The sequence below is a fragment of the Phodopus roborovskii genome, unplaced genomic scaffold (genome assembly GCF_943737965.1).
Source record: "Phodopus roborovskii unplaced genomic scaffold, PHOROB, whole genome shotgun sequence".
Taxonomy (NCBI): Eukaryota; Metazoa; Chordata; class Mammalia; order Rodentia; family Cricetidae; genus Phodopus; species Phodopus roborovskii.
The window spans coordinates 3,540,923-3,567,718 of record NW_026125537.1 but is presented as its reverse complement, the minus strand read 5'-3'; the positions used below and the strand labels follow the sequence as shown (position 1 = coordinate 3,567,718).

The following is a 26,796-nucleotide window of genomic DNA, read 5'->3' as shown; positions in this document are numbered from 1 at the left end:
GGTTCTCTGGAACACACTTCAGATACAATGCATTGAAGTCAAAGATGAAGATGTGGCTACATCCTACCAGGGGAACAGGAACAACTTAATCCAGAGAGAGTCAGCTAGAACAACCAATGTATTTGCATTGTGGCAATTCAATCTGGAGTAGGTCTACTTTTCTGGAGCGCATCCAACCACAAGAGGCTATGGGAGCCCTACTACATGGAGCTCTTGTACTGCTATTTAGTTATGGTTACCCCACAAACTATAATAGTCATCTACATATAATGCAAGAAAAACATAGTGAACGAATAGAGTTCCTTATTCTCAATGTGAGGGGACAGACCTGGTTGATCAATGGGTTTAATTTGGCTTTTCCCTCAACACACATCTACCCATGCTCATACTGACTTGTAACTAGCCTCATGAAGCTCTCTCCTAGACACTTTGGAGGGTGACCTCTGGCTTCTGCCATTCATGGTCATATCTCTTTAGAGAATCATTGAAAACATTCCTGACTTTTAGATAACCCAAGGGAGGCAGGGAGATTGTACCCTGTGATGGCCTGGCCCATCATCCAAAAGTTTACCAAGACACCAGGTCCTCTCTACCAGCTCTTGGGGAAACAGTGAATCAGTGGACCTGTCTTCTCCTCTGACACCTTCCTGCTCCCAACTGACCTGATTCTTTCCTGATGGCCCAGAGCTATGCCCAGACCTGGGAGGAAAGGAAAGCAGAACCCAAGCACACGATATCTGATCTCAGAAGTATTCTAACTGGTTCTGAGAAATAAGCTGGTTCTAATTTTCACTAAACAATGGTGTCTGGCCCTCATTTAAAAAGGCATTTTCATCAAGGATGTGCCTATCAGTGCTTCAGCAACAGGGAAGCATTTGGGAATAAGGCTTAGGGGGTAAGATTTAGATTTAAGCTTTCTTCAAAAACCCTTTAGCAGCAGGCAAATCCAATGGTTTCAGAATTAATTATTTTGAAATCAGTCCTTTTTTTTCTCAAGGGCAAAGGAAAGGAGTTGGGGGTTGGGACTGGATTCATGACACCAAAGACCGATAATTTTTAGAACTCCCTAGAGGAATGAAAAAAAAAATCAAAACCCAAAACTTAACTCATTCCCAATTGAGAGCCACTCCCCAAACTGCACAAATCTGGAAGCCAGATTTTTTTTTTTTTTTTGGAGAGGTGGGGCATACAACTAGAGGTGTATGCTTGTGAAGGAGGGGAAATGCAAGGACAATGAGTTATATTAATCAAAGGCCTCCTCTACCATACTATGTTTAATCTTTTATCTTCTTTTTAAAAATTCAATAAGAAACCAAAGGTTAATCTGCATGCTCTCTCACTTCTAGAAAGAACTCAATGTCAACACTTGAGGAGCGTCATAAAGAATCCGTCATTGTCAGAAATGGCTGGAATTTCTGAACTCACTCCATATCACCTCTGGCTTTCCTGACAGCATTTAAGAGGAGTTAAGGTATTTCTAGCATATTGATTTATGGACACTCAGAAGTTGCCTGGATCAGAATGGAGGGAGTCACTGCATTATAAAAATTCTCTTCTACATTTGGGAGCCAAGTGACATTTTTACTCAAAAAGGACCCAGGATTCTGGAAGGAATTTAAAGGAGAACAGGGTTAAGAGATTTGGAGAAAGGGCTTGAATTACTCACCCCTTCAAATGTCGTGGGCCTAGGAGAGGCCCCACCAAGAGTATTATACTGTAGGAGGAAAGACAAGTATGAATATGAGTTCTCTATCATCCTCTGTAGACTCTACTGAGGCATAAGTGGTGAAATATTGTCCAAAGGGAATGTGATAATACCAATTCCCCATTTCCCATTCATTTATACATTCAACAAGTATTTGCTAAAAATCTACCATAAGCCAGCCATTGTGCTGGGCCTGGAGATAAATGGTGAACATAAAAGGTCACACGGTCATCTTCTTTGGAGGTCACAAAGTAGCAAGGCAAAATTTCATCTGTTACAAGTGCTCAGAAATAGATATGTACATAGAGTAAAGGGACAAATTGGAGGATGTGACCCAGTTGAGAAGATTCCAAAAGGCTTCCAAGTGATGTTACACTGGGTTGAATGAAAGAGCCAGTGAAGACAGGAGGGAAAAGTGTAAATGGACTTGCATGTACAAGGCAGAGATTACACTGGTTGTTTCAGTTCACCTTTGGTCCTAAGTCAAGGAGAAGAAAACAAGGGTCTTAGTAGCAAAGGTTGGAGGGTGGTGAGAACAAAACGAGACTTATCTTTAGAGAAGATTCTATTCTGCTCGCTGACACAAAGAATGGCTGGCCCAGCAGCCAATTCTACTTGTAGGCCTAGACAAGGCCACCACAGAAGGAGGGCATAACAGTCAGCCTACAGGCATAGCGCTCAGGCTGCCATGAAGTGAGAGGTGCATTCTGCCAAATGGCTTTGCTCTAGCATCCACCGAAAATCTCAGGAGATGGGACAGACCGGCACGAGTCTTCACTGTAGCTTTAGTGGAAGTAACAATGCTTCTAAATAAGCATGCCAACTCGTGAGTGCCCTTAGAAGCCATGGCACCGGTGGCTGAAAGGTTTGTGTTGGGGGACCTAGCTCTGCTCTCAGGCTGTAGCATATTTTACTTCTTGATTATTGAGAATTTCTAGCCTAGAGAAGATTTCTTTCAGCAGAGTCTACACAGGAGTCTCACAATGCTCACTTTACCCCACATATCTTGCTACAATCCACTAGAGCCCATTCTTCCCCGGGACCATCTGCTCTGCCACAATCCTGCTTTGGCCATTCATAACTGGCTTGCCTGTTGCTCCCTGAACTGAATCCTGTCTAAGTGGACTATCTTTACCTCAGAGATCTGCAAGGCTCCCTTTCTGTCCTCTTTTCGCCTTTTCTCAGGGTTCTTCTTCCTTAGAAGTTCTTCCCATTTACCCTAATTTTAATTCCCTGCCCTCAGTGCCCCCATCCACCACTCTCCTGTTTTAACATACACTGGTCTGTACTTTGCTTTGTATTTACCTTGCAGTTACTAATTTTGTTGTTTACTACCTTTATTTCCGTGGTTAAAATTAAGTTCTATGAGAAAGGTATCATCATTTATTTTAGTCCCTAATATATATTCCAAAACTGTTTAACACTCTAAGACACAGTACATACTCAGTCCAAGTCAAATACCTATAGGGCACTTGGTCTCACCAAGGAACCAAGCTTTTCTCTTCTCCATGATCTGAGGTACTGGAATCAGCTTTCTTTGCTGGCAACTGTGAAATGTGGGACCCATGGTCTGCGCAAGGTAGGGAGTACACTGGTTCTAGTTGCCTTTATCCTACTACTTGGGAGAGCAAAAGAGGCCAACAATACTGCTGTGTTCATCCTAGCAAGAGTTAAGCTGTAACATTCCACCAGCCTTGGCACCCAGCTCTGCAGTGCAAGGATGGATGCTATGATGGTGGTTAAGGCATTTGGCCTCTCAGAATGTTGGATTGTTAATTTCAAAACAAGATGATGCATCTTGGTAGGAAAACAGATGAACCTCCAGCACCTAGCAGAGAGCTTGACATATATATATATGACAAAAGCTTTCCTGTGTGTGTGTGTGTGTGTGTGTGTGTGCGCGTGTGTGCGTGTGTGCGTGCGTGTGTGTGCATGTGTACAAGTATGTGCACACAAGTATGTATAGTACTTGGCATAGTGCTTGGCATCTATAATCATGCATTCCCACAAGAAATATTCTCTGAATGCCCAGGTTATGCTTAGTAAGGCTCAATGACTGTGGTGATTGATGAATGAAATACTTCTGTTCAGTCTGGACTGGGCAGTGGAGAGACTTTCTCTGTGTAAGATACATTGTCTAAAATGGCAGTTTGTACAACATGGTATCTTTCATGAACCAGAAAGCCTCACTACCTGTTCAGACACAGAAGTGGCTGACTGCATGACCTTTTGTCATTTCTATTGTCCTTGCCTCTGAGATAACTTTGGGCTCTCCAACCACCCATAAGGTGAAAGCAAGAGAGATCTCGGGCTCACCTTTTCTGGCCAGTATCTACCTCTACTGGCTGCACTCACAAACCAAGAACATATAATGAGCACCATGGGCCTCTTTACAATGAGCCAACACTGGGGTACAGGATTCTTGACATGTCTGCTTGAATTTTTCCAAGTGCTTGAGAATTAGGGGCTAGGAAGGTTAGGTGCTAGCCTCTGTCCTCTCTTCCCATCACACTTCAACAGTACATTCTCAGTGAGCTTCAGCTCTCAGCTGTGTGTACTACAATGGCAAGGAATTAAAAATTAAACTGCCACTGAGGACTGGCAGGAGTAGTAATTAGTAGTTGTGGCAGCAGTAACAGTAGCAGAAGGAACAGACCACATATATAAATATGGCACTCATGTAGTGGGCCAGGCATGTGCTAAGCACTCTGAATACCCTCCACTTCGAGTCTTTGGATTGGCTTGTTAGCCTCATATACACATGAAGAAAGTGGTAATCAGGGAGGAATCTGCAATCATCCAGATAACTAGTCTAGAAAACAGATTAAAGTAAGCAGTTCAACCCTGGATGTCTTTGGAAAAATTCACTTAAGATTGTGTGGCCTAAGCAATGTGCTTAGCCTCTCTGGAGGCTTTCTCTCTCTAAGAGCATCAACCCCCCTGTTCATTGCAGTTTGATGAGTGAGTGCATGCAAAGACCTTAGACTCTCATGATAGGAGCTCACAACTTAGACATTACTTCTAAGGCAATCAAATTCCAAAACCTAAGAATTCCAGGCTGGCATTGGCAGAAGTCATACCTGAGTATTTAAGCAATGACTTCAGGCTTATAAAGTATGGGAATGTCACAATTTTGGAAAATATCCTGCTAGTTGTCACTCAGGATTCCTTCCTGCCTTTGATCGAGTATGTGTGTATGTGTGTGGTGGGGTTACATAGTTCTAAACCAAGAGGTGTACTACTGTGAGTCTTTGGACTAAATACTTCCATCCTCTTGAGCCTGAATTCTGTCCCCTTAAAAGGAGAGAAAATTCTGACCCCTATATACAGAGCCGCTATGATGATAAGTTAAAAAAATCCCTAAGGGGCTCTGATCACATAGCATATACCACAGCAAACTCAATAAAAGGGAGAAGGAATTAACATTGCAAGTAAATGAACAATTATTCTTAGAGTCATAATCACTTGTAATAAAGATACCAAAATGTGGGATGTTTATCACTGTGGTGGGGGAGGAGGAAGGGTTTCAAAGCTCAGAGTGTTACCAGGGAGTCTGCCCTCCTTCTTTGCTCTCCCCTTCTCCATAAAAACCTTTCCAACTTTGCCTCACTCTAGGTGGGCTCCTAACTCACACAGCTAGGATTTCCAAGAGTTCTTGACCTCCAAGCTGATCTTGTCTCAAGAATGAAGGCTTTGTACAGTTTCCCTCAGTTCTGACTGGCATCTGAGAATGTAGACATGATGTTGAGAAAAAGAGAGAAAAGAAAAAAAAAAAAAACTAGGCAAGGTCGATGTGATATGAAGAAAAATGTACCCAAGAGATAGAAAAAAAAAAATCCCCTGCAATTGGTAGTACCATTCCTACCTCCTACCCCACCCCCATCTCCCTGCTTGGCAGCCTGACCCAGCTATTTGACCCTCAAGGATGGCCGCCACGCTTGGAAACATTTGGAAAAATAAAATAAATGAAATGATACTTCAAATCACAAAATGACCTGTGTGGTCCCAGGCTTTTTGGCTACCAAGTCCTAGAAATCTGCACAAGAGGTGACAATCAAAGTAAAAGTAGTTCATCTGCACTCCCTCCCCCCACAATGGGGTGTGTCTCCTTAGCAGCTGACTGACCTGAGACCTCTGGCTCATGTGTACATCGTAGCTGGACCCGTGGTACTTGGCCGTAAAATCTGGGCTGTAGCCAGCATCACAAGTGCATGGTATATTTGAGCACGGGGGCTGTTTCCTAGACCTATAAACCTGTGGGAGAAAGCTACAATGGTTAGGTGCAGGAGGGGAGGGTGCTAGGTGCTCAGGAAAGGAATTAGGGGAAAGCAAAGAAGAAGACTCATCTTGACTTACTAAGGCCAAGTGGTTGGAAAACCCAGTGTAGAAGATGCACAGCCCCAAACAAAGAGGTCAGATATAAGCGGTCCCCAAGCCCCGGGGCCAGCGCTAGTGAGGCATGCTGTTCTGTGGAATGACCCCAATGTCTGGCAGCAACTGAGACCCTCCCTCTGCAAGAAGAAGGTGTCCAGGCATGACAGTGTTCTCTCTCTGTCTTTCAGGAAATGGACTCAAGCTCACTGCCAAAGAATGCCTTTTCCTTCCCAAGGAGGGAAAGAGATGGCATTTTACACAGTGAGGAAGCTTATTCTATCCCCAGGTACTGTTCAGCACAGTTCATCTTAGCAGGCAAAGAGTTAGTCCCATGGCCCCAAATCCATGTAGACACTACACGGTGACCATATGCCATTTAGAGTTTCAGAGCCATAGGTTCTAGCTGAAATGTGGAAGCCACCTGATAAGGTCACATACCATTGAGCTGAGTAGGTTTTATAAAGCAAGAATCTAAATGAATATTTTTAATCACTGCTTTACCCAAGCCCTCATTATATATAGAAGTGATTTCTCCACCCTCCACCCATGTTGGGGAGAGAACACAGGGCTAGTTAAGTTCTCACCACTGAGCTAACTTTGGTCCTTTGCCAAGTCATATAGGGAGAAGAAAGAACATCTATAGATTTCAGAGATGGTTTTCCACTATATTCAGATACAATTATTTCTTCTTTAGCTGCTTCCAGAAACCCCCTCCCCAAAGCAAAGAGCTTTCTGTAAAAGTTAGGATTGTCTCACCTTCCATTTCTCTGAGATAAGCACAATGGCCTAGAGAGAAGGAACTAGATAATGAGGCCAAAAATGTGATTTTAAATTAGAATGAGTAACAGCAGACAGGTCTCTAAGCCTAGTCTAGTGGGACTACAGTTGGGAGATGCTCCTTCACTGAAAGATCCTGGCAGAAACAGCTGAAGAGCAAATGCTGGGAGTAGAGAGAGAAGGAACCTCTGGAACTAGATGAGGTGGTTCTTCAGAGCCCAGAAAGTGAGCAAGACTGAAGGGAAAGAGAGACCCCAAAGTTTAATTAGGCATTTCTAGGACATAATTAGAAGTGGAATTCTACTGAAAGGAAGAGAGCTGAGAGCTACCTCTGAGAAGATGATGCTAATACAAAAAAGAAAGGAAAGCAGTGTCAGGAGCAAACCACACAAGCCCAGCTGCATGCACATCAACAGAGAAGCGGGAGCATGGTTTCTAGCAACAATGCAGGCCGTTTTGCTCCTACCTGGTTGTAGCTGCTTGAGCCTGCAGAATGGACATGAGAGAATGAAGAATAGCAAAACCCAGGAAAAGCACTCAGGCCCCAGACCCAGCAAGACACACCTTGCGTGCAGGACGCCCCACCTGCTGCTTTAACTGATGCACCAGTCGGTCTTTCTCCCGCTTCAGAGCCATGACTTCTTCCTGGGTCTTTTTCTTTTTGGAGGCAGACAATTCTAGCAAGGCAATGTTCGCATCTTTTTCACTGATGGCTGCAAGTAGTGCTTCCTGTCTGGTAAGATAAAGATGATTGAGATCCTTTTAGTATAATGAAAAACATAAAAAAAAAAAGGTCCTCAAATAATTGGTATTTGTAGGTCAACTGAACCATAAACTATTACCTCAGTGGAAAAGAGTATAAATAATACTTAAGGTGAGCTACACTTTGCTCTCAGATGGACAAAGTAGCTAGGTCAGAATTACTAAGACTGGCTCATTGTGTCATTTGAGAGAAGAGTTCTTTCAAAGGCTTTAGAGACACCGCTACAAATTAAAAATGGAAGGGGGTCAAGATAAGCATCTATTTCTAATACAATTCTATCCATCCATCAACCCATCCTTCCTTCCACTAAATAAGACTGTGTCTTTAAGGCGACCCCCCCAACCAAAAACAAAAAAAAAAAAAAAAAAAAAAAAAAAAAACAGGCAGAAAGTTCATCATAGTATGAGGTTTTTCATATGACATTTTTCTTCTGTGTCAGATCGAGGTCTTTCTGAGGGTCTCCTTTCCATTTTCAAATTGCTTAGGGAATGTGGCCCTTGTTTTCATTTAATGGGCCTTACCTGTGTCACACAACTCCTCTGCCTCTAGATTCCAGTCTAAATGTATCTTCTGCAGAGTTACCAGCTCTCACAGTATTGCCCCTCCTGTTACCCTTAAACATCATTCCATTTAAGTTCCCCATCATACCCTTCACCACTTGACAAGATGGTTTATGCTTATTACTTGTGATTCCCTATCAATGTGAGACCTCATTCATCCATGTTAGCCCAGCCTCTAGCACCTACAGGTGTTCAAAATATTAGTTCTATTAGTAGATGTATTCACTCTTGATTTTATTTTACAAACTTTGAAAACACCATTTGCCTTCTTCGTCCTCTTCAAAAATAAGAAATCTAGGACCAGAAAGATGGCTCAGCAGTAAAAGGTACTTGAGTCACAAGCCTGACAACCTGAGTTCAGTTTCCTGCAACCCAACTTCACAAAGTTTTCCTCTAACTTCCAAATGTACACTATGCCATACATGCTACTCCCTCTCACATTATCATAATTCAAAGAGATGTGTGTGTACAGTACACAAATAATATATTAACAACTTCCCTCTGTATTTATTTATGATCTTTGCCGGTTGGAAATTTCAAGCTGTTGAGATGGTGGATCTGCTCACCACTCTGCAGCTGCACACTCCTCTAAAATGCTGTGTTGAGGGGCCTGTGTGACTTCACACCATGGAGAGCCCATATACTCAGGCTTCCATCCAAGCTGGATTACTCATGAACTCTTCACAAACACATTTTTAAAAATGGAGATTGAAAACTGCAAATATTTTTAAGTTTTTGGATCACCGAACCAAACTTCTCTATATGGGGAGAAAATCAGAGATACTTAATTTAAACCTCCCCCAATCAATTCCAATGTTAGGCCATTCTAACAGGCCTGGATGCAACATACAGGTCACTGCAACATTTTACTCCCATCCCTATTTTGGCTGTCACCAAAAATATATTTTTAATGGGTGTTTCTTAAAAGATCAATTTTAGGAAGTGTGTAAATTGTGCTCTCTCCCTATGGATGTTCTTCATGGCTACATGAAGGCACTGAAAATGTGGATAAAAGTCTTAGAGATATGCGAAAACATTTACGTTTGCTGGGAAACTGTTCATCAGGAGTCTCATGACTCAGTACGTTTTAGAAGCAAAGGTATTATGTTCTTTTCTGATAAATCTTTCCGGGATATTTGTAGAGCAATGAGTATGGAAGGGCACAGGTAGTCTCTTTTCTGGGTCAAAGGGCAGATATGCTTACTATGCCATATTACAGTGATGGCCAATTGACAGACATGGCACTGCCTATTAAAAAGTATTCAAGCTCCCTAAGCTCTCCTGTAATACAAACAGCTGCATGAACCTGTTCTTCTGGTCTCTGTGGGAACAGTTGCAAGTGAAATAGATAAAAAACATGCTAACAATGATCCCTGAGTTATAAGCAATAAAATACTTTATCTCTGGCACAGATGTCTCTTGTACTGACAACAGAGGCAAGGCAGCCTGCTACATGCCACTAGAGGCATCTCAAACTTCCCCAAGTTCTTGAGATAGTGTATATCCAACAGAATCCCGAATGGTGAATGTGAGAAGCACAGAGTTATCTTGAATAGCTTTCCATTTATTCCTTTCTACATTATCCTTCCACCCCAAACACCATCAGAGTAAATGTTGAGTACTGTAAGTAAATCCTTAAACTCACCAAGAGACATCAGGTACATCGGGTGCAAGCTTCCCAAACTTGGTAGATTTCAACCTTCTCACCAAAGTTACTTATGTGCTATCTACCATCCTCGGCTGTGATGTTTAGACAAGGGTGTATAGCTTTCATATGTGCAAGTCTGGGGCAATCCCGGTTGATTCCCACTGGAAAAAAATGTCAGGAATCTCCTAACAAGGCTTTTGGTATCTACTTTTGCCCCCTTGGGCCATTTTCCTCCTCCAAATTCTGATGTTGCACAGCTTTAATAACAACTACTAAATGTTACCATAACCCAAAGACAGACCATTTAAAACTTCCTCTTTCCCCGTGAGTCAATAACTCAGGCTTTCTAAGTGTTTAATAGTTACTTTTCCTTTTATAAAACTATTAAAATCTCCAATAGTAATAACAATATTATTATGAATATAATAATATTATAAATTATGATGAATCACAAATTATCATTATTATTATCACCATGAATTGAACCAAGGTTGTTAGGTATTCCTGATAAGCACTTAACCATTGAGCTACATAACTAGTCCCAGTAAATTAACTCTTAATTCTCACTTTAGTGCTAAAGAAAAACACAAATTAGTTTCTGATTCCTTATAGATGCTATCACCAAACAGAATTCATAAAACAATGTTTGTAAAAGTATTTTCAAGGCCATTCACCAACATCAATCCTCATGAAAAATAATCCATTTGGTTCTTTACATTTTTATTTTTGGTTGACCAAACTGTCTTGTTTGCACTACACAGTTATAAAACTTGCAATAAAATTTATTTGATGAAGATCATATACATTTTGACATAAAAGGTGAAAGATACGATCTGAAGAGAAACCAGAGTGATCATATACATTTTGAAACCCTCAATTAATATGATTCCCCCTTAAAACATATTGAAATTTATAGTAAATAATTGTATTCTTTGAAGCAGCAACTATCAGAAGGAAACAAAAATGCATAAGGATACAAATGTATGAGGGCATTACCCATCAGGACATTTGCAAAGGTTAAGACTGTCCCTGCTTGCATTTGTACAGTGATCTATGCCAGGACAACACTCAAAGTTGGCAATCATTGCACTGCATTTTATTAAACCATCCTTACAAAATGACTGGAGAAAAATCTTCACAAACTGTTCTACCTACAGTGTGCTAAATCATCGTGAGCTAAATTCTGTACAGTTATGAGTTTCCATTATCTTTGCTTTAAAAGTCTTCCTTTATAGAGATAATGAGAATAATTAAGTAAAGATGAGCTCTGTTTTGCCAGCCCACATCATATATCTATGCCTTTTTAGTTCCTGGGAGCCCACCTGCCAATACACTGCCACAGAGCACCCACACTCAAGTACTTCGCTAAAGCACACTAAGGTCTGCAGAGACAATAGAGTGAGAGGGTTATGTTAGCTCTTTCTGTGTTTCTCCCCATTTGGTCAATTTTGGTTGAGCCTCTTGAAAACTTTAAGATATTAGCAGCTATGAGCCACCATTAAAAAAAATAATTTAGAAGACTACATAAATGACAAAACATTTGACTATAAATAAAGAAAAATTCTTCATTTTTTTAAATACATTGCCTCCTGAATCCAGGGCTGGGTTTACTCTGCTTCAGAAATCAATTCTGTCTCATCAACCAGAAATGACCATTAAATTACTTATCATACTTATTTTTTTTAATCCACAGACAACACAGGAATTACATATAAATACATCCTTACTCATTTAGTACGGGTAAGTATGTACTGGAAGCTTGCAACATTATCTTTCGAACACTGCTATACATTAGTATACAGTTACTAAGGTAATCTGTCTGTGCACCAAAATATAGCTTAAAATATGAAAAGGAAGCCCAAATATGCTAGCAAAGAAGATAAGATAATGCAAAGAGAAATAAATCTATGGGATCTGCTGTGTGCCAAGCTGAGAAAGTAGAGCATAGACAGCATTTTATCAAAGTGCAGCCTAAACAAACGTCAAGGAGAGTAACTTCTTTAACAAATATGGGCAACAATGGAGGGGAAGAGGAGGAGTTCTGTGCCCCTCATGCATTTAGTAGGGGTTAACAATGGATAAAAACACGCACAGAAACACATTTAATAACCCTAAACTGTCATTCACTTTGTAGGAGGTAGTCAAGACACAGCTAATAAAACACAGGGGAAAAAATGGCTTTAGCCACCCTGAAGAACATCCTCCAGGAACTAACACAAAGATGCTGAAGGCTACCTTCTGCCACGACAGATAATGTCCCCCTTTGTGTGTCACCCACGGCTAACCCTCACAAGGAGAGGTTGGGTATCGGCTGACAGTAATACACAGCTACAACACTCACTACCGTCAGTTTAAAAGGCACACTGTAAACAATTCTGTTTCACTCTCTGCTGCTGTCACTCTGTTGAGCTTGGAGAAGGGATCTACAATTAATTTTAAGAGTTACAAGTGAAGTAAGCCAATTAGGGGCTGTTATAAATTGGACTGGAGCAGAAGCATGAACCTATTTTTTTTTTCCTTGTGGTCTCTTGTTTTAGTTAGTTGACCTATCTTTAGGAACACACTCAATTACAAAAGCAGATGCTTGAAAAAAATGCATTCCATTAAGAAACATTTGGATAATGACATACGAGGGTGGACCCACATTATGTATGGTGCTCAGCCTCAGGCAGTCATGCTCCAATCAGACTGTGGGAAAAAAAAAACTGCTCAATCAACTTTTCCCAGTTAATTGTTGTTTTCTTTCCCTTATGACCCTGAATCTTCTACCATAAGTTCAGTGGGAGGTGACTTAAGACAGACGGTGACGAAAGATCTTGTTCAAAACAGCCTCTCTCTCACCCCTCGGGTGAGTGCTGGGTGGAGGTTTGTTGTGATCACTCCTGGAAAGGGTGGCTCATTTGACTCTGCTTTAAAAGGTATCTTTTCAAATGGCAATTGGAGATAGAAGTGGTCTTTTGTATTAATATTCACCCCGCCTTCAGTCACTCACAATGATGTGTGGTACCACTGTAAGACTTTAGCAAAAATGTGAAGTAGCTCACTCAAGGTGTCACAAAAGACATATCAGTCTCATCAGGGATAAAGAACAGAGCAGATTCATAAAGATCAGGCTTGGGGGGTGCAAAACTATAATGCAGTTTGCGCTGTCACTCACCTATACCCAACCTCAAAAAAAAAAAAAATAGCTAGTTCCAATTACCAACAATTCATTGAAACTTCATAGACCCTGTCTGGAATTTCCTATCACAGACATCACAGAGCCTTGGGAAAGTTCTTTGTTTTATGCAAAGCTTAATATTATGACCCAGGGGGTGCAGCTGGCTTACCTTGTAGGTTGCTCCAAGTACAATTGTGCTGGAAAGCTAGCACATAGGGACACCTGTGGCACTGAGATGGCAAATGCTAGCATGCTTGGCCCTACAGATGTGCAAGCGTTGGTGAACACGAGGCCAAATGACTTCCCTACATGAATAAGGTTTAAGGTGAGAGGAAGTGGAATGTCAGGAAGAGCTACCTATGAGCCCTATCCTAAATCATCCAGACAATTTCTATCCCTTTGATTAAGTTGATAAAGAGGCAATGTGTGGAAGAAGTGTGAGAGGAACTGTTGTCTGGTTACCTGAGTCTTAGCAGTGAGGTATGACTGATTACTGTGGGCTATATCCCACAGTAATGGAGGCAGAGGAGAGAGGAGGAGAGGAAGGGATGGAGGGAGGAGAAGGCAGGGAGGAGTAGGAGAGTGAAGGGTGGGTTTTCTGTTGAGTACCTTAGCTTCTGTTTTCTTTGTCATGGAAAAAATGTTTATTTTGAAATTATTTTAATTTAGAAATAGAAAACCTCATAGGGAGGAGGAAGGGAAGAAAGAAACAAAGTATCCAGATAACAAAAAACAAAAACAAAACAAAACAAAACAAAAAAACAAAAAACAAACAAAAAAAAAAAAAAAAAGAAACAAAAACCCAGGAAGTATCCTGGCAACTTTTTACTTCATGAGCTTTTCCCACCCTCATTTGCTCACTAGTTCCCATGAAGAGAGAGCAATCAGCCATCCACAATAATGTTATTAATAGGAATATGGATCTGTTTCACAAAGAAGCCAATGAATCCCATGATAGCAAATCCTACGGCTGTGGCCATGGCAATTTTCTGGAATTCTTTTCTATCAGGTTTGGTGCATCTTTTAACCAGCTGAATTGAGTCCTTGACGAACTGCCAACTTGGCTCAACAAACTGCATTACCTGGTCCATGACTGGCTGTTGCGGGACGTCGGTTTGAGAAGACAGAGACACGTAGCTTAGAAGAGGAGTGAGCCCAATGGAACCAGAAGCCGGTTCAAGTACCTTAGCTTCTTAAGAAGAAGCTTACTCTCAGAAATAAAAGATCATTCGGTCCTTTACCAACCCTTAACATCTGAGCTTTGCAACCAAACATTCCTGGATCTGCATGCCAACATCGCTTACAGTTTCCATAACTGGGTAATCATTTAATATCTCTGAAACTTAGATTTCTTTGTAAATGAACCAAGAAGAATAACTATAAAAATTAAATGTGATAATGCACACAAAGACTTTTGTTCAGTTTCTGACTAGACCATGTGATATATGCTAGCAATTACTATTACAGAACACAGGCATCACCAAATTCAGAGATTTGAAAGTTTTGTCTTATTGTATACCATGCCCCTCTTTGTATTTAATATATCTAAACATGTAATGAGTCTCTTACTTTCAAGACAGTATTTCAAAGAAACTCCTAAAATTGGCTTCTGTTGATGGAGTATTTGACTTTCACGAGCTGACATCTGTTTCACAAACAAACTTAAAGGAGAAAACAGATTTTGAGTGGAGAAAAGGATCTGTGTACCACAGAAGAGTGGCATCTCAGACAGTCAGGCCTGACTTGGTTAATCACTGTTCAATGTCACTCCAGCCAAAAGGCCACACATAAGTGAGAAAGTTGTGATTTCAAGCAGCATGAGAATTTGGGGAAATGGTATTGTGTTCTGAAAGGTAACCTTTTAAAAGTCAAGGTCAAGTACACAGTCTAACCAATGTCAAACAACTACAACAACAAAATACTCTCATTTAAGCATTTAAGAAGTTGTTCCAGGGAGTTAGAGACAGCTCAGTAGTTAAGAGCATTGGCTGCTCTTGCTGAGGACCTGGGGTTCAATTCCCAGAACCCACATGGTGGTTCACAACTGTCTCTAACTCCAGTTCTAGGGTATTCAACACCCCTCACACAGACACACATGCAGACAACATACCAATGTATACAAAATACATACAAATAAATAAATAATTTATTTAAAAACTTCCATTGTCTACCACAAGGATATGGTTAGCTGTCAATTCTTGATTTCATTTCCATCATTTGTCTTCTGTAAAGAGAAGAATTCTCTGTTGCCATTTACCTCCAGTAAGACCATTCTATATGAAACATAACATCAGAGACCTGATAATGAGAAATCATATGCATCTGGACTTCCCTGTGGACAAACTTTGCTTAATGTTTACCTAAAAGGAATTTACTGTCTATGGTGATCAGTTACTACCAAGAGATTTGTTCAATGATAACTTTTGGTTGGTATTCAGCAATTACCAGATATTGCAAGGCTTAGCCAACAGGGCACTTGTTTATTTGTTTCTTTTATTAGCAAGTGGGTATGTGTATGTATAAAATTGTCCAAAGATGACATAGTTTAATTTCCCTTTTGCACATTTGGAACTACTTGTTCATTAATTTTTATAGGAAGCAACAGAATGTATTCCTGTATTTTGAACTAAATATTTCCATTCTTTTTTCGTTCAGATCTAAATTTTGTTTCTAATATGTGTATATATGTATGTGCATATGTGTGTGTGTGTGTGTGTGTGTGTGTGTGTGAATGCTAATGGAATCTGGGGATGGGGTTGGTGGGGTTCACTGGAGCTGGAGTTAGAGGCAGTGTAAGGTACCAGATGTGGGTGGTAGGAGCTGAACTATGGTTCTCTGGAAGAGCAGTAAGTACTCTTAATCACTGAGCCATGTCTCCAGCCCTGATAGTTCTCTTCTTAATGTGAACATTCTGTATTAAATAAAACCTCTTTTGTTAATGTTTACATGGATTCCATTATTAACACAAGCCAAACTATAAGGAAAAACAAAAATATATCTTCATCCTTCTGCTGTGAGAAGCAAAGGAATGTTAGTATGGTATCTAAGGCAAATAGAGTTAAGATTCTGTGAGAACGATATTGTAGACAAAATTATATAGAACATAGTTTCCCTTAACATGTATTTCATTTAATTTAACATGCTTTGGGTTCATGAGAGGAAAAGGGCAGACACAAACATGGGGAAGGAAACAATGTGTGGCATTTGTGTATGTTATGAATGGTGGTGGTGGCCAGGCAAAAATGAGGTTACAGGGAGGAATAGGAAGACATAATACCTACCGGAAGATGGGCTGAAAGAGAAGCCTGCTAACTTAAAGCCCTTCACTCTTGCTATGCATACAATGAATTGGGTAACAATTTAGGATAACCTACCCCTCCTTCCCCCCGGAAAGTGGATGCTTTTAAGGCATCCTCATCAAAGATGGAATCACTCATGTAGTGTTACTTTGAGAAGTCTGGACTTTAGGTCTGCCATCTCATGGTCATTGCCATCAATACTGTCATTTTCTTTTCTTGACACCCTCTTTCCACCAAAGTGTTTTCAAGTCTAAACATCTATATTATTAAAAAGCACCTAAAGGTACTCAAATTTTAAAAAGAAAGAAAAGGACATCACCAAAAGAGAGATTCCTGGTGAATTCTGTTTCTGCCAACATTTCTTCTTTTGATGAAAATATAGATTCAAAAGATCCCTTATCACTGACCAATTTATTGATATCAGATTAGGACTGCTGAGGAATCAGTCAAAGGTAAAAGACTTCAGTTGGCTAGGGTTTTTTTTTTTTTTTTAATGCTTTTAATTGACTTTATTTTAGAAGGAGGTCACTTACTGGACACAAAGTTGCTTCAGTATTTATGTACTTGCCATGGTGTTGGTAAAGAAAAAAAAAAAAAAAAAAACAAAGAAACTGATTACAAATCCTATACAAGAATACCAAGAAGATGCACTTTTTTGAAAATTATTTATGGGCCAAATGACAGGGATTACACATACATGTTTGAAAGAAGCAAAACTGTTTGTATCACAGCTCTGAATAAACTGGAGAAACTCTTAAGATGCTATCTATAAAAACAAAAGCTGCCCATCTAATGCTATCCACTTCCATCAATGGGAGAGAAAACTAAAGCACACAATGGCTTTTCTGGTGAGATTTTGCCAACATAGTGTGGCCTTAATTTAAACAGCAGAATGGGAGTTTATTCAGTGACTGAGAATGGACTCCAGAGCGCAAGTTCCAAAGGCATTGTGCTTCTAGGCCACATACCTTAAGTCTTGAGATGTTAAGCAACTGATAAAGAGACATCAGAGACAAAGAGCAGTGAAACTCAGTCAGTAAACCCAGAAATAATAGAAAGGTCTATCAGATGAAATTGCTAGATTCATGACTACAGGACACTACCATAGGACTGCACATCAATGGGCAAGGGAATCCAAAACCAGAAAACCAACACAAAATGAAAATCTGGTAACCTACCTGGAACCAGCCCAAAGTATTGAAAGCCATCTACAGTATGGGTGGCCCTGTGACCATGGTAGTGAAATTCCTATCAGGGAGGAGTGAGCATCCCAAGTGGGAACATTTCTGACATGAAATTATAAAGTCCAATATGAACTGAATACCCTCTTCCAGGGTGGCTGATTCCTAACCACATGAGCAATAGTAACCAAATGGATGACCAGAGTTGGGGTCTCCGATTCTTTCAATTCAGTCAGCATATATTTACCAAGGGCTTCTGGGTACCAGCTCCTGGGGATAAATGTAAAAACAGGATAGATACTATCCCTGCTTCAGTGGAGTTTATGATATTGCCAACCTCAGAGACCCTTCACACAGTCCTAAGGCAGCTGTGATGGCACAAAATACCAAGAAATGACCTTTAATTATGAAGAACAAAAGCATGCTCTCAAGGAAGATTAGATACCTTAAATCCTACTGAGCAATTCACTGGTGTGCATAAGAACCCACAGGGCATTGCAATTGCCATGTCATGTGCTAGAATGAGCCACAGCAAAAGTCCATTAACAACCCCTATTGTCTGTATTCTTATATCTAGCACGATGCAGAGACTCAAGAACAAGAGAAAACTTAGCCTCATATAACTGGTAGGATAAGTGATAAGAAGGGTTTTTGTTAGGGGGTAAGGGGTTGAGACAGGGTCTCCCTGGATGTCCTGGAACTCACTATATAGACCAGGCTGGCCTCAAACTCACGGACATCTGCTTCTACAGTACTGAAATAAAAGGCATGTGCCTCCATGCCTAGCCAGGAAGTACACTTAGAAATAAATGACTATTGACAATTTCATTTTAATCTAATATCTTCCGAAGTAAAAGGAGTGTTATTGGCCTCTTTGTTTGTTTATCTGTTTATATCACATGACCACAAATAGTATTTTTATCCTTGAAGATTTAAAAGCCTGAAACAACTAACTTTCTACCACTAGAGGCAATTAACCTGATGTTCAGCAGAGCCTGTTACACAAGTTGGAGGAGTGGAGAGTGCCAAGAAGCACACAGAAGTGACAGAATTCAGTGTATTCTAGAAGGTACTAGACCTGGAAAACCACTTAGTGAGAAAACATCCTGGTGACCAGACTCCAACCTGATACTGATTCCTATTCTGTTGATGCTGATCTGTTTACTGATTGCTTTGAGACCAAACCATCCATCTCCCTAGACAGCCCTGAGGCTGCCCAGCTTACTATCAGAACCTCTGCTTAGATCTGAACTTCAAGTCACAAGACATAAGGCAGGAGGCAAAGAAGACTCAGACTACACAGCTTTTATGTGGACTTACCAAAGTTCCACTGATGAAAGGCCCAATAAGAACATCTTCTTAAAAGGTAAGTGCATGCTTACAGGTGATGTCATAGAAGGGCAATCTAATATTGTCAACCAATATCCTAGTGTCTTCCACATTCGAGTCAATTTGCTAATCACAGAATACCATACATATGCTAGGAGCAATAAGTGATGGACGAGGCTTATAAATTACTCTAGCAAGTAAAATGAAAGAATGTGAAAACTAAAGTAATAAGAATAGACAAATAATGGTTGTTTTTTGATCCAATTTGGGTAGAGGCTAGACAATCATTGACAATTCTCATTGTGATTACTGTACAATTAGGCAAGACACAATAAAGCACACTGTTTGATTCTATCCTTTCAAGACATCCTTTAACAAATTTAGCATTGTCATGGTGACTTTGAACAGTAAGGCTGTGGGGTTTGAATGGATCTTACTGCTTTTAAAAGAACTGGAATTAGAATCCAAGTCTGATTCCAGAGTCTGGACTCCTGGACCTTTCTTAACATTCTTGAGAGTAGTAAGAAAGACATGTCCATTTGTCAGGCAGGATGGAGCAGGCTTTTTGCAGAGGATGATAATGATGCCTTAGTATGAAGGCAGGAAGGACTGGAGGAGGGACTAGGGAGGAAAGGGGAGGCAGGGTGGCTTTCAGATGGTTTGTCTGAAGAAAAGCTAAGGCAAATCTAACTTTAAATCATGTCCTCCTGCTTATTTATGTGCTTTTAAGATTCATTGCTTTCAGGGTGCTAGAAGATCAGCAAAGGAAAAATGTGGTCAAATCAAGAAATTTATTTATTTTTATTATTTTAATCATTTTTTAATTTAAATTAAAACAATCTTTACTTTATATACTAATCCCAGTTCCTCTCCCTCCTGCCCTCCCACTCTCACGGCCATCTCCCCATCCACTCCTCAGAGAAAGTGAGGCCTCCTATGGATGAACATCAAAGTCTGTCACATCATTTGGGGCACGATCTACGCCCTTCCAACTTGTATCTAGGCTGAAAGAGTATAGAGAGAATGGGTTCCAAAAAGCCAGCTCATGTACTAGGGATAAATACTGGTTCCATTGCCAGAGGCCCCACAGGCCACCCAAGCCCCACAATTGATACCCACATTCAGGGGGCCTAATTAGGTCTTATACAGGATCCTCAACTGTCAGACCTGGAGCCATGAGTTCCCACTTGCTGATCTTGACCCCTATGTTCATCACTCCTCCCTCTCTACAACTGGACTCCAGGAGTTCAGCTCAATGCTTAGCTGTGAATCTCTGCTTCTGCTTCCATTAGCTACTAGATGAAGGCTCTATGATGGCATTCAAGGTAGTCATCAATTTCATTATAGGGGAAGGGCATTTAAGGTAGCCTCTCCACTATTGCTTAGATTCAAACCAAGTAATTTATGTATCAACTCAAATAATAGTGGTTAAACATAAACATGCACACACATATGTAAGTCTGCACACACACAAGCAATAGGCATTGGGATTAAGATTGCTAACTCTTCTGGAAATGAAAAACCTTTGGTTCTGAAGTTTTGCAATTGTTTTTCCTCATTTTTGTTACTCATATGCTCTTTTCTTAAGTGATGTTAATGGTACTTAATATTTGAATAGGTATATTTAATTTAATAGCATAATATTGTCAAGCATATATTGTTTTCAAAAACACTATTCCATATTTTGGTCGACAATATCCAAAGTCTAGAAAGCACTTGTTCTATTGTTGAATATTTCTACAATTAGGGTGTAGCTGAGAAAACATGTTTGGTCCTTCTCTATCTTGCACAGATGGAGGCCTATCTTTCCCTTCAAAAACTGTTTGGCATCTACTTAAATATTGTTGAGAATTTCAAATTGACTGACTTAAAAAATGGGTTTGACTTAATGATTATTCCTGTGATAATGTCTGTTTCAAATATGATATCTTTGGGATATAAGTAGACTATTTTTTTTTTTTTTTTTTGTTCCACGAATGGCCTATATTCAGCATGAGCTTCAAGTTTTCTCTGGGTCCCTCAGGAAGGAAAGAAGGAAGAAAAAGCTGAGTCAGTTAATTTCAACCATTAGGAAAACTAACTCTAAAGATGGATGGAAGGTCCAATGTGAAATATAATGGCCACTTCTTCATCCTTCATTGTTCCTGTTGGAACGATTGGACTTTTAACACATGTAATATATAAACTGCTGGAATGTATGGACAAGAGAATGCTCAGTGCCAATGAAGACTCAGGACATGGCAGTCACCTCCTTACCTCCCCACTGGGGTAAATTCCTGGGATATCTTTCCAAGAATACCCTAGGATTTCAAATAGGTCTCAATGATACACTCAAGATAGATAAAAAGAAAGTTGGCCACAGTAGTTGTTGAGAAATAGTTAATACTGGTGAGGGTCTAGCCTACCCTATCTCTGAAGGTTTTCCTGTAACAATGGTAGGTCATCTTGAACAATCTAAAGAGAGAAAAGTCTAGCAAAGGATACACTGTGTGACTCAACATATGTTTCCATTTATTTCTCAAGACTAAAGCTGGAATTGATTCTCACTAGCTTAGCAATCAAGGTAAGACTTAGAGGGGCACTTGGAGAGATCAAGGGAGAGAGCTGGTGAGTGAACATTAGGAAGGTAGGTAATAAAGTTACTCCAGTAGCAGGAAATCCTAAACCTTTCTTGGAAAGCCTTGAATTTATATCATAATTTTGTTATAGCTCCAGGTTTAATGGAAAAGGAATAATATTTGACTTTTCTGGACAAATATAAATGAATGAATGAATAAATAAATAAATAATCCTAGTTGATCAAATACAGGTCAATGAGATATGACCTGGTATTCTCATCATTGGGAACACACTAGGAATAATAAGGTCACACCAAAAGAAAGAGAATATCTATGAGCTGGAGGCCAGACTACTGATTTACTCTAATGATCCTCTTACCCATAGGTAAGGGTATTTCTCTGTTGTATGAAAAGGGCTGTTACCAGTTAATGTGAGCCTTCCTTCCTGTTCCAAAGAAAGAGCTGTCCCTGACCATGGCAGGAGCATTTTTATTATAAAGTTGGTGATTACTACCAAGCAGAGCTTGTTTCTCCACTGACTTGATCCACAGAAGTTGATTGGTCCATTCTAATCAGTGTTTCCCAGTGAATAGTGTTGCCCAGAATTCTGAGCACCTGTGGATCCTACAATCCAGGAATCTTAACAGCCAACATACATCAGTGCTGGATGGTGAGTGTTCTTATTGTATTAACTCACATAATTTACACAAGAACCTATGAAGGTAGATATTATTTTGTTCCATTTGACAAATAAGAAAAAGCAAAGCAAAGCAAAGCAAAACAAAACAGAGAAGTGTGAGTCAACTTGGACAAGTTAAAATGTCTAAATTGCAAAGTGATGATTTGAACCTAGGCAGCCTAAACTTATTTTTCTTAAGAGTCTTTAAATTTTTAAGTATGTGTCCTTGGGTGAAGGTGCCCTCAGGTATCAGAAGATGGAGTTGGATGATCTTGAGTTTGTGTTACTGGCCATTGTAAGTTGCCTAGCGTTGATTCTGGGAACTAAACTTTGGTCCTCTGCCAGGACAACACCGGCTATTAACAGCTGAGCCATTTCTCCAACCCAGTCTGAAGTTTTATAAGTCTTCAAAATAAAACAAGTAATTTGTAATTGTTTTGATTAGTGATACCTCTTTCTCAACAGAGAAAAAATAAAACAGAAAAGACTTGGCCGGATCTCAATGGGAGGCTCATCCCTCTGTCACAATGCTACTTTCTGTCAGTGGAAAGAGTCTAGCAGAGATCTATACTGGAACATGGATGGTTATCACTTGGTTGCCCAGGGAATCAAGCCAAATATAAAAGCCTCTAGCCACCTTTCTTGAAAAATAGGCTCAGCAGTCACAGCTTAACACAAAATATTCTCAAATGGACCTTTAGGTCTCAGTCCCAATGAGAAGACAGTGAGAAATCTGAACCTCCAATCTGCTTCTGTTAGTACGAAAGAGGGAGCACCTAAGGAGTAGAACATATGGGTTCAATAAAATGTCACTTGAATTAGATGTGTAGGTTGGGCCAGTCACTTGATTTTAGATATTGAAACTGTTAGGTCTATACAATTAAAATGCCACCAAGTACCAAGTTTACTGATAAGGTCACCTGACAGGACCTGATAAAACTGCAAGATCCTAGAATCAATGTTTGGGTGGCATTACTCTCTGTATCCCTACCAACAAAGTCATGCCTTCTAAAATTCATGATATATATACATACATATATATATTCTCAAATAGTATCTGGTATAAACAAGACACTGCTTCCAACATTTAAATCACACTTGTCAAGTCTATGGTAAAACAACAGATCAAATGAGTGATTGATAGGAATCGCAACTAGGAATTATTTATGGAAGAAAAAGCAATGGATATTTCTTTTTTTAATTCTATAAAATGTTTTATTTTTATTTAATTTATTATTTTACATGTCAATCCCAGTTCCCTCTCCCTCCCTCCCCCCTCCCTTTTACCCTCTCTGCCCCCTCATATGCACCCTGACCACCCTCCCCTCCCATCCCCCACCCCAATTCCACATGTAGGGCAATGATATCCAGGTGAGGTCATGTAGATCTATCAAGTCATTTGAAGTAGGGATTTAGGACTTCTCTCCTGTCTCTAGGTTAAGGCAGTATCCCTCCATGGGGGATGTGTTCGCAAGGTCCTTTTGTGCACCAGGGATACATCCTGGCTCCACTGTCTGAGGTCCCTTAGACTGCTCAGTCCTTCTGGCTGAGACCCATATTCAGGGGGGCCTGAGTCAGTCCCATGCTGGATTCCCAGCTATCTGTCTGGGGGCCCGACAGCTCCTCCTTGTTCAGGTCAGCTGTCTCTATGTGTTTCCGCAACCCGGTCTTGTCCTTTCCATCTGCATCTGGGTTCTAGTTAGACTCAGTGTTTAGGTGTGGCTGTTTGCTTCTGTTTCCAACAGGTATAAGATGAGGGCTCCATGGATAAGTTAGTTGTTGATCTCACTATCTGGGAAGGGCATTTATGGTAGCCTTTCCATGGTTGCTCAAATTGTTAGTTGGCGGCAGTCTTGTAGGTCTCTAGACTTTCTTTAGGTTCAGTTTTCTCTTCAAACCAATATTGGCTCCCTCTTTTATGTTCTCTCTCTCTCTCTCTCTCTCTCTCTCTCTCTCTCTCTCTCTCTCTCTCTCTCTCTCTCCTGTCTTCTATTCCTACCCTGACTCAATATTCCTAGTTGCAGGTGCTTTCCTCTCCTCCCCCTCTCTTTCTCCTACTTCTCTCTCCATTCACTATTTCTAAGTAGATTTAAAGTATGATCAGTTGGGTCCAATCCTTAAGATGTCTCATTATGAATATGTAAGTATTCCAAAACATGGAGAAAAGTACAAGATGCAAACCACTTCAGGTCCCACAGTTTCTGAATAAAGAACCCAACTTGTGTTTTCTCTCTTAAGGGTATTACATGAGAGAGAACAGATAAACCACTTAGCACAGTTAGTTTCATTTAAAACACTTACTTCTGTTCCAAACGTAAACTTAAATTATTATAACCATTTCAGTGTAGTTCAACAATTTACTATTATTAGTTAAAGGACAGATTGAAACCACCAACCTTTAAAAAGCAGAAGGAAAACAAATCATCTTAAAGAAAGGTGAGGGGTATGTGTGTTAAATAACAATATTCCTAAATTATTGTATTGTCTTCTACATGGTTATTCTTTCCATTCCTACGGTTTACACAGTATCAAAATTTTACCTCATACAAAGCAAGTGTAAGCAAGAGAAGGGAAATTAATTTGTCTGATGAGAACTACTTCATACAACTGGTGGTATGTCCAAGATAGTGTTCCCATTTTAAATTTTGACTTCCTCTCTTAATTTCTGAGCAGGACTCTTTTGAACACTTAAGCTTGTTATTCAAGTGACTCATCATAGTCAAAAAGACATTCTGGAAAGGGTTGAAGAACTGGAAAGATATTATTAAGAATATGAATTTAATTTGCTTTAAAGAAAAAAGTACATGGATATAATAGTTACTCATTATTACCTAAGGACTTTTAAAAATCTTGCAACATAATAGAAAAACTATCAAAAGTATATGCAGTGCCTAATGTCTCTCTGTTTTGTTAAAGAGATCTGAAATACTTCAGCTTTTCTATCATAAACAACACAATGTGTGAGCTGTGACCATTCTCAGCTCAAATGGGGTTAATTTGGCCTATAGATTAAAGAATACTAATGAAGTGCCTATAACAGCAAAGTAACTATTGTAAAGTGACAGCTGTGTTCTTCAGAGCATTCCCTTGTTAGACAAAGTAGGAAGGTGGCAGGTAACACTGCAATTTTCTTGATATGAAGACAAAATTTAATCTCACATTTGTGCTTTTTAAAATGACTTACAAGTAAGATACTCACAGTTATATTGATTAGTTATTCATCATTCTCAAATTAGCGATTTGCTCTAAGATCTGTCTACACCTCATTTATTTATTTTCCCCTGAAGTCTGCTTATAATTCCCTTATTGCAAATTTGAAAGACTGCCCTGTCTGTGAATATAGAAGCCTAGAAGAAGTCCTGGTAATTGGTGCTTTTAACTGCCCACTTAATCTTGCTTAAATTGCCAGTGTGCATGAAGGGAGGGAGTGCCAGAGAAGCCTAGACTAAGAAACCACCCAATGGCAAACACAGGGGATGAGTTTCCTAAAGAACCCAACAATGGGAATGAACAAGTCACAGATGAAGATCGCTCACTAGCTGGAAGCAAGGTGACAGCCAGCTATGGTAGTTAAGACATTATTGCTTCTGTAAAGGCTGAACTCAAGTACAAAGTAGACATGTAATCTCCAACTCCCCAAATGCCCCAATTTGGCCACTAAAGATGCTGTTTTATATTTCCAAACATTTTCCCCTGTCACTACTTTTTATGCTTCAGTTCTCAGGTTGTAAGTATTTGTTACTTGCAAAGCAGCCCCCTTTGAACACTGAATCATGGAGGCATTTGTAACCAACTGCCAAGGGGGCTTGCCAAACAAAAACTCCCTGCTGGTGACATGACCACCTAGTGACCTCTAAAAATGTTGTAACAATGTGAAAAATAGCTCCCTCTTGTAGGAAACAGCAATTTTTTAAATTAAACGTGCATCGAATGTTCACTTATATACAGATAAATGGTGTTCAGAGTCACCTTCTCTGTTTCCAATTTCAATCTTTTGAAACCCAGCCCAAACCTAAATAAATAAACGTTGATACTAAGAAGAAACTAAGAACTCAAGAGCCTTGCGAGTTCGCAAACAGCTTTTTTCCATTTTCGAAAATCTAAACTCCGGGCCAGACAGAGAACAGGTAATGAGAAAGAGCAGGTCTGGCAGTCCCTCTGTGGGTCTAAGCTGAAAAACACGTCAGGCAGCAGTAAGTGACTATAATTTGGCAGGCTTAATGTCTTTAAAAGTTTGCAGCTTGCTTGAGAAAAAAATTTAAAAACAGTTATAACATTTACAAATTGAAATACAAACACTAAGCTAAAATCCCACCCTGGTGACATCTCATCACCCTGTGCCTTTTAAAGATCCTCTACAACTGCACCTTCCTCTGCATGACAGGACATAGTCATGATAAATAAAGGTGGGCAGTGGGAAGCCGCCTGAAGCTGCTGCATTCTCAGTGACTAGCATTGGTACATTCAGTTTATACCAGTGACATCAAGACATTCAAGACTAGTCATTCTTTAAAAGGTGAGATGTGTGCCCAGTGAAACAGGGAAAATGGAAAACTGCATATGAGCACGAATAATTTCCAAGGCATCACAGTACTGTAGACAGAAGTTTCTGTCCTGCCCAGTCCTGCATTCACTTAGTCCCTAATAAACACAGTCTTATATTAATTATAAACTGTTTAGCTGATGGCTCAGGCTTCTTATTGGCTAGCTCTCTCTTAATTATTAATCTATTTCTGTTAATCTGTGTATCTCCACATGGTCTG

The 26,796-nt window shown here is 40.0% G+C and overlaps 1 protein-coding gene across 1 annotated transcript in view; it reads right to left on the bottom strand.

Annotated features, from left to right (window-relative positions):
- Positions 1–26,796, bottom strand: part of Erc2 (ELKS/RAB6-interacting/CAST family member 2) — an 877,816-nt gene that overhangs the window by 194,802 nt on the left and 656,218 nt on the right. Inside the window, exon 17 of the mRNA XM_051176767.1 lies at positions 7,421–7,589. Within this exon, the coding sequence (XP_051032724.1) occupies positions 7,421–7,589 (169 nt within the window). The remainder of the gene's footprint in view (positions 1–7,420; positions 7,590–26,796) is intronic.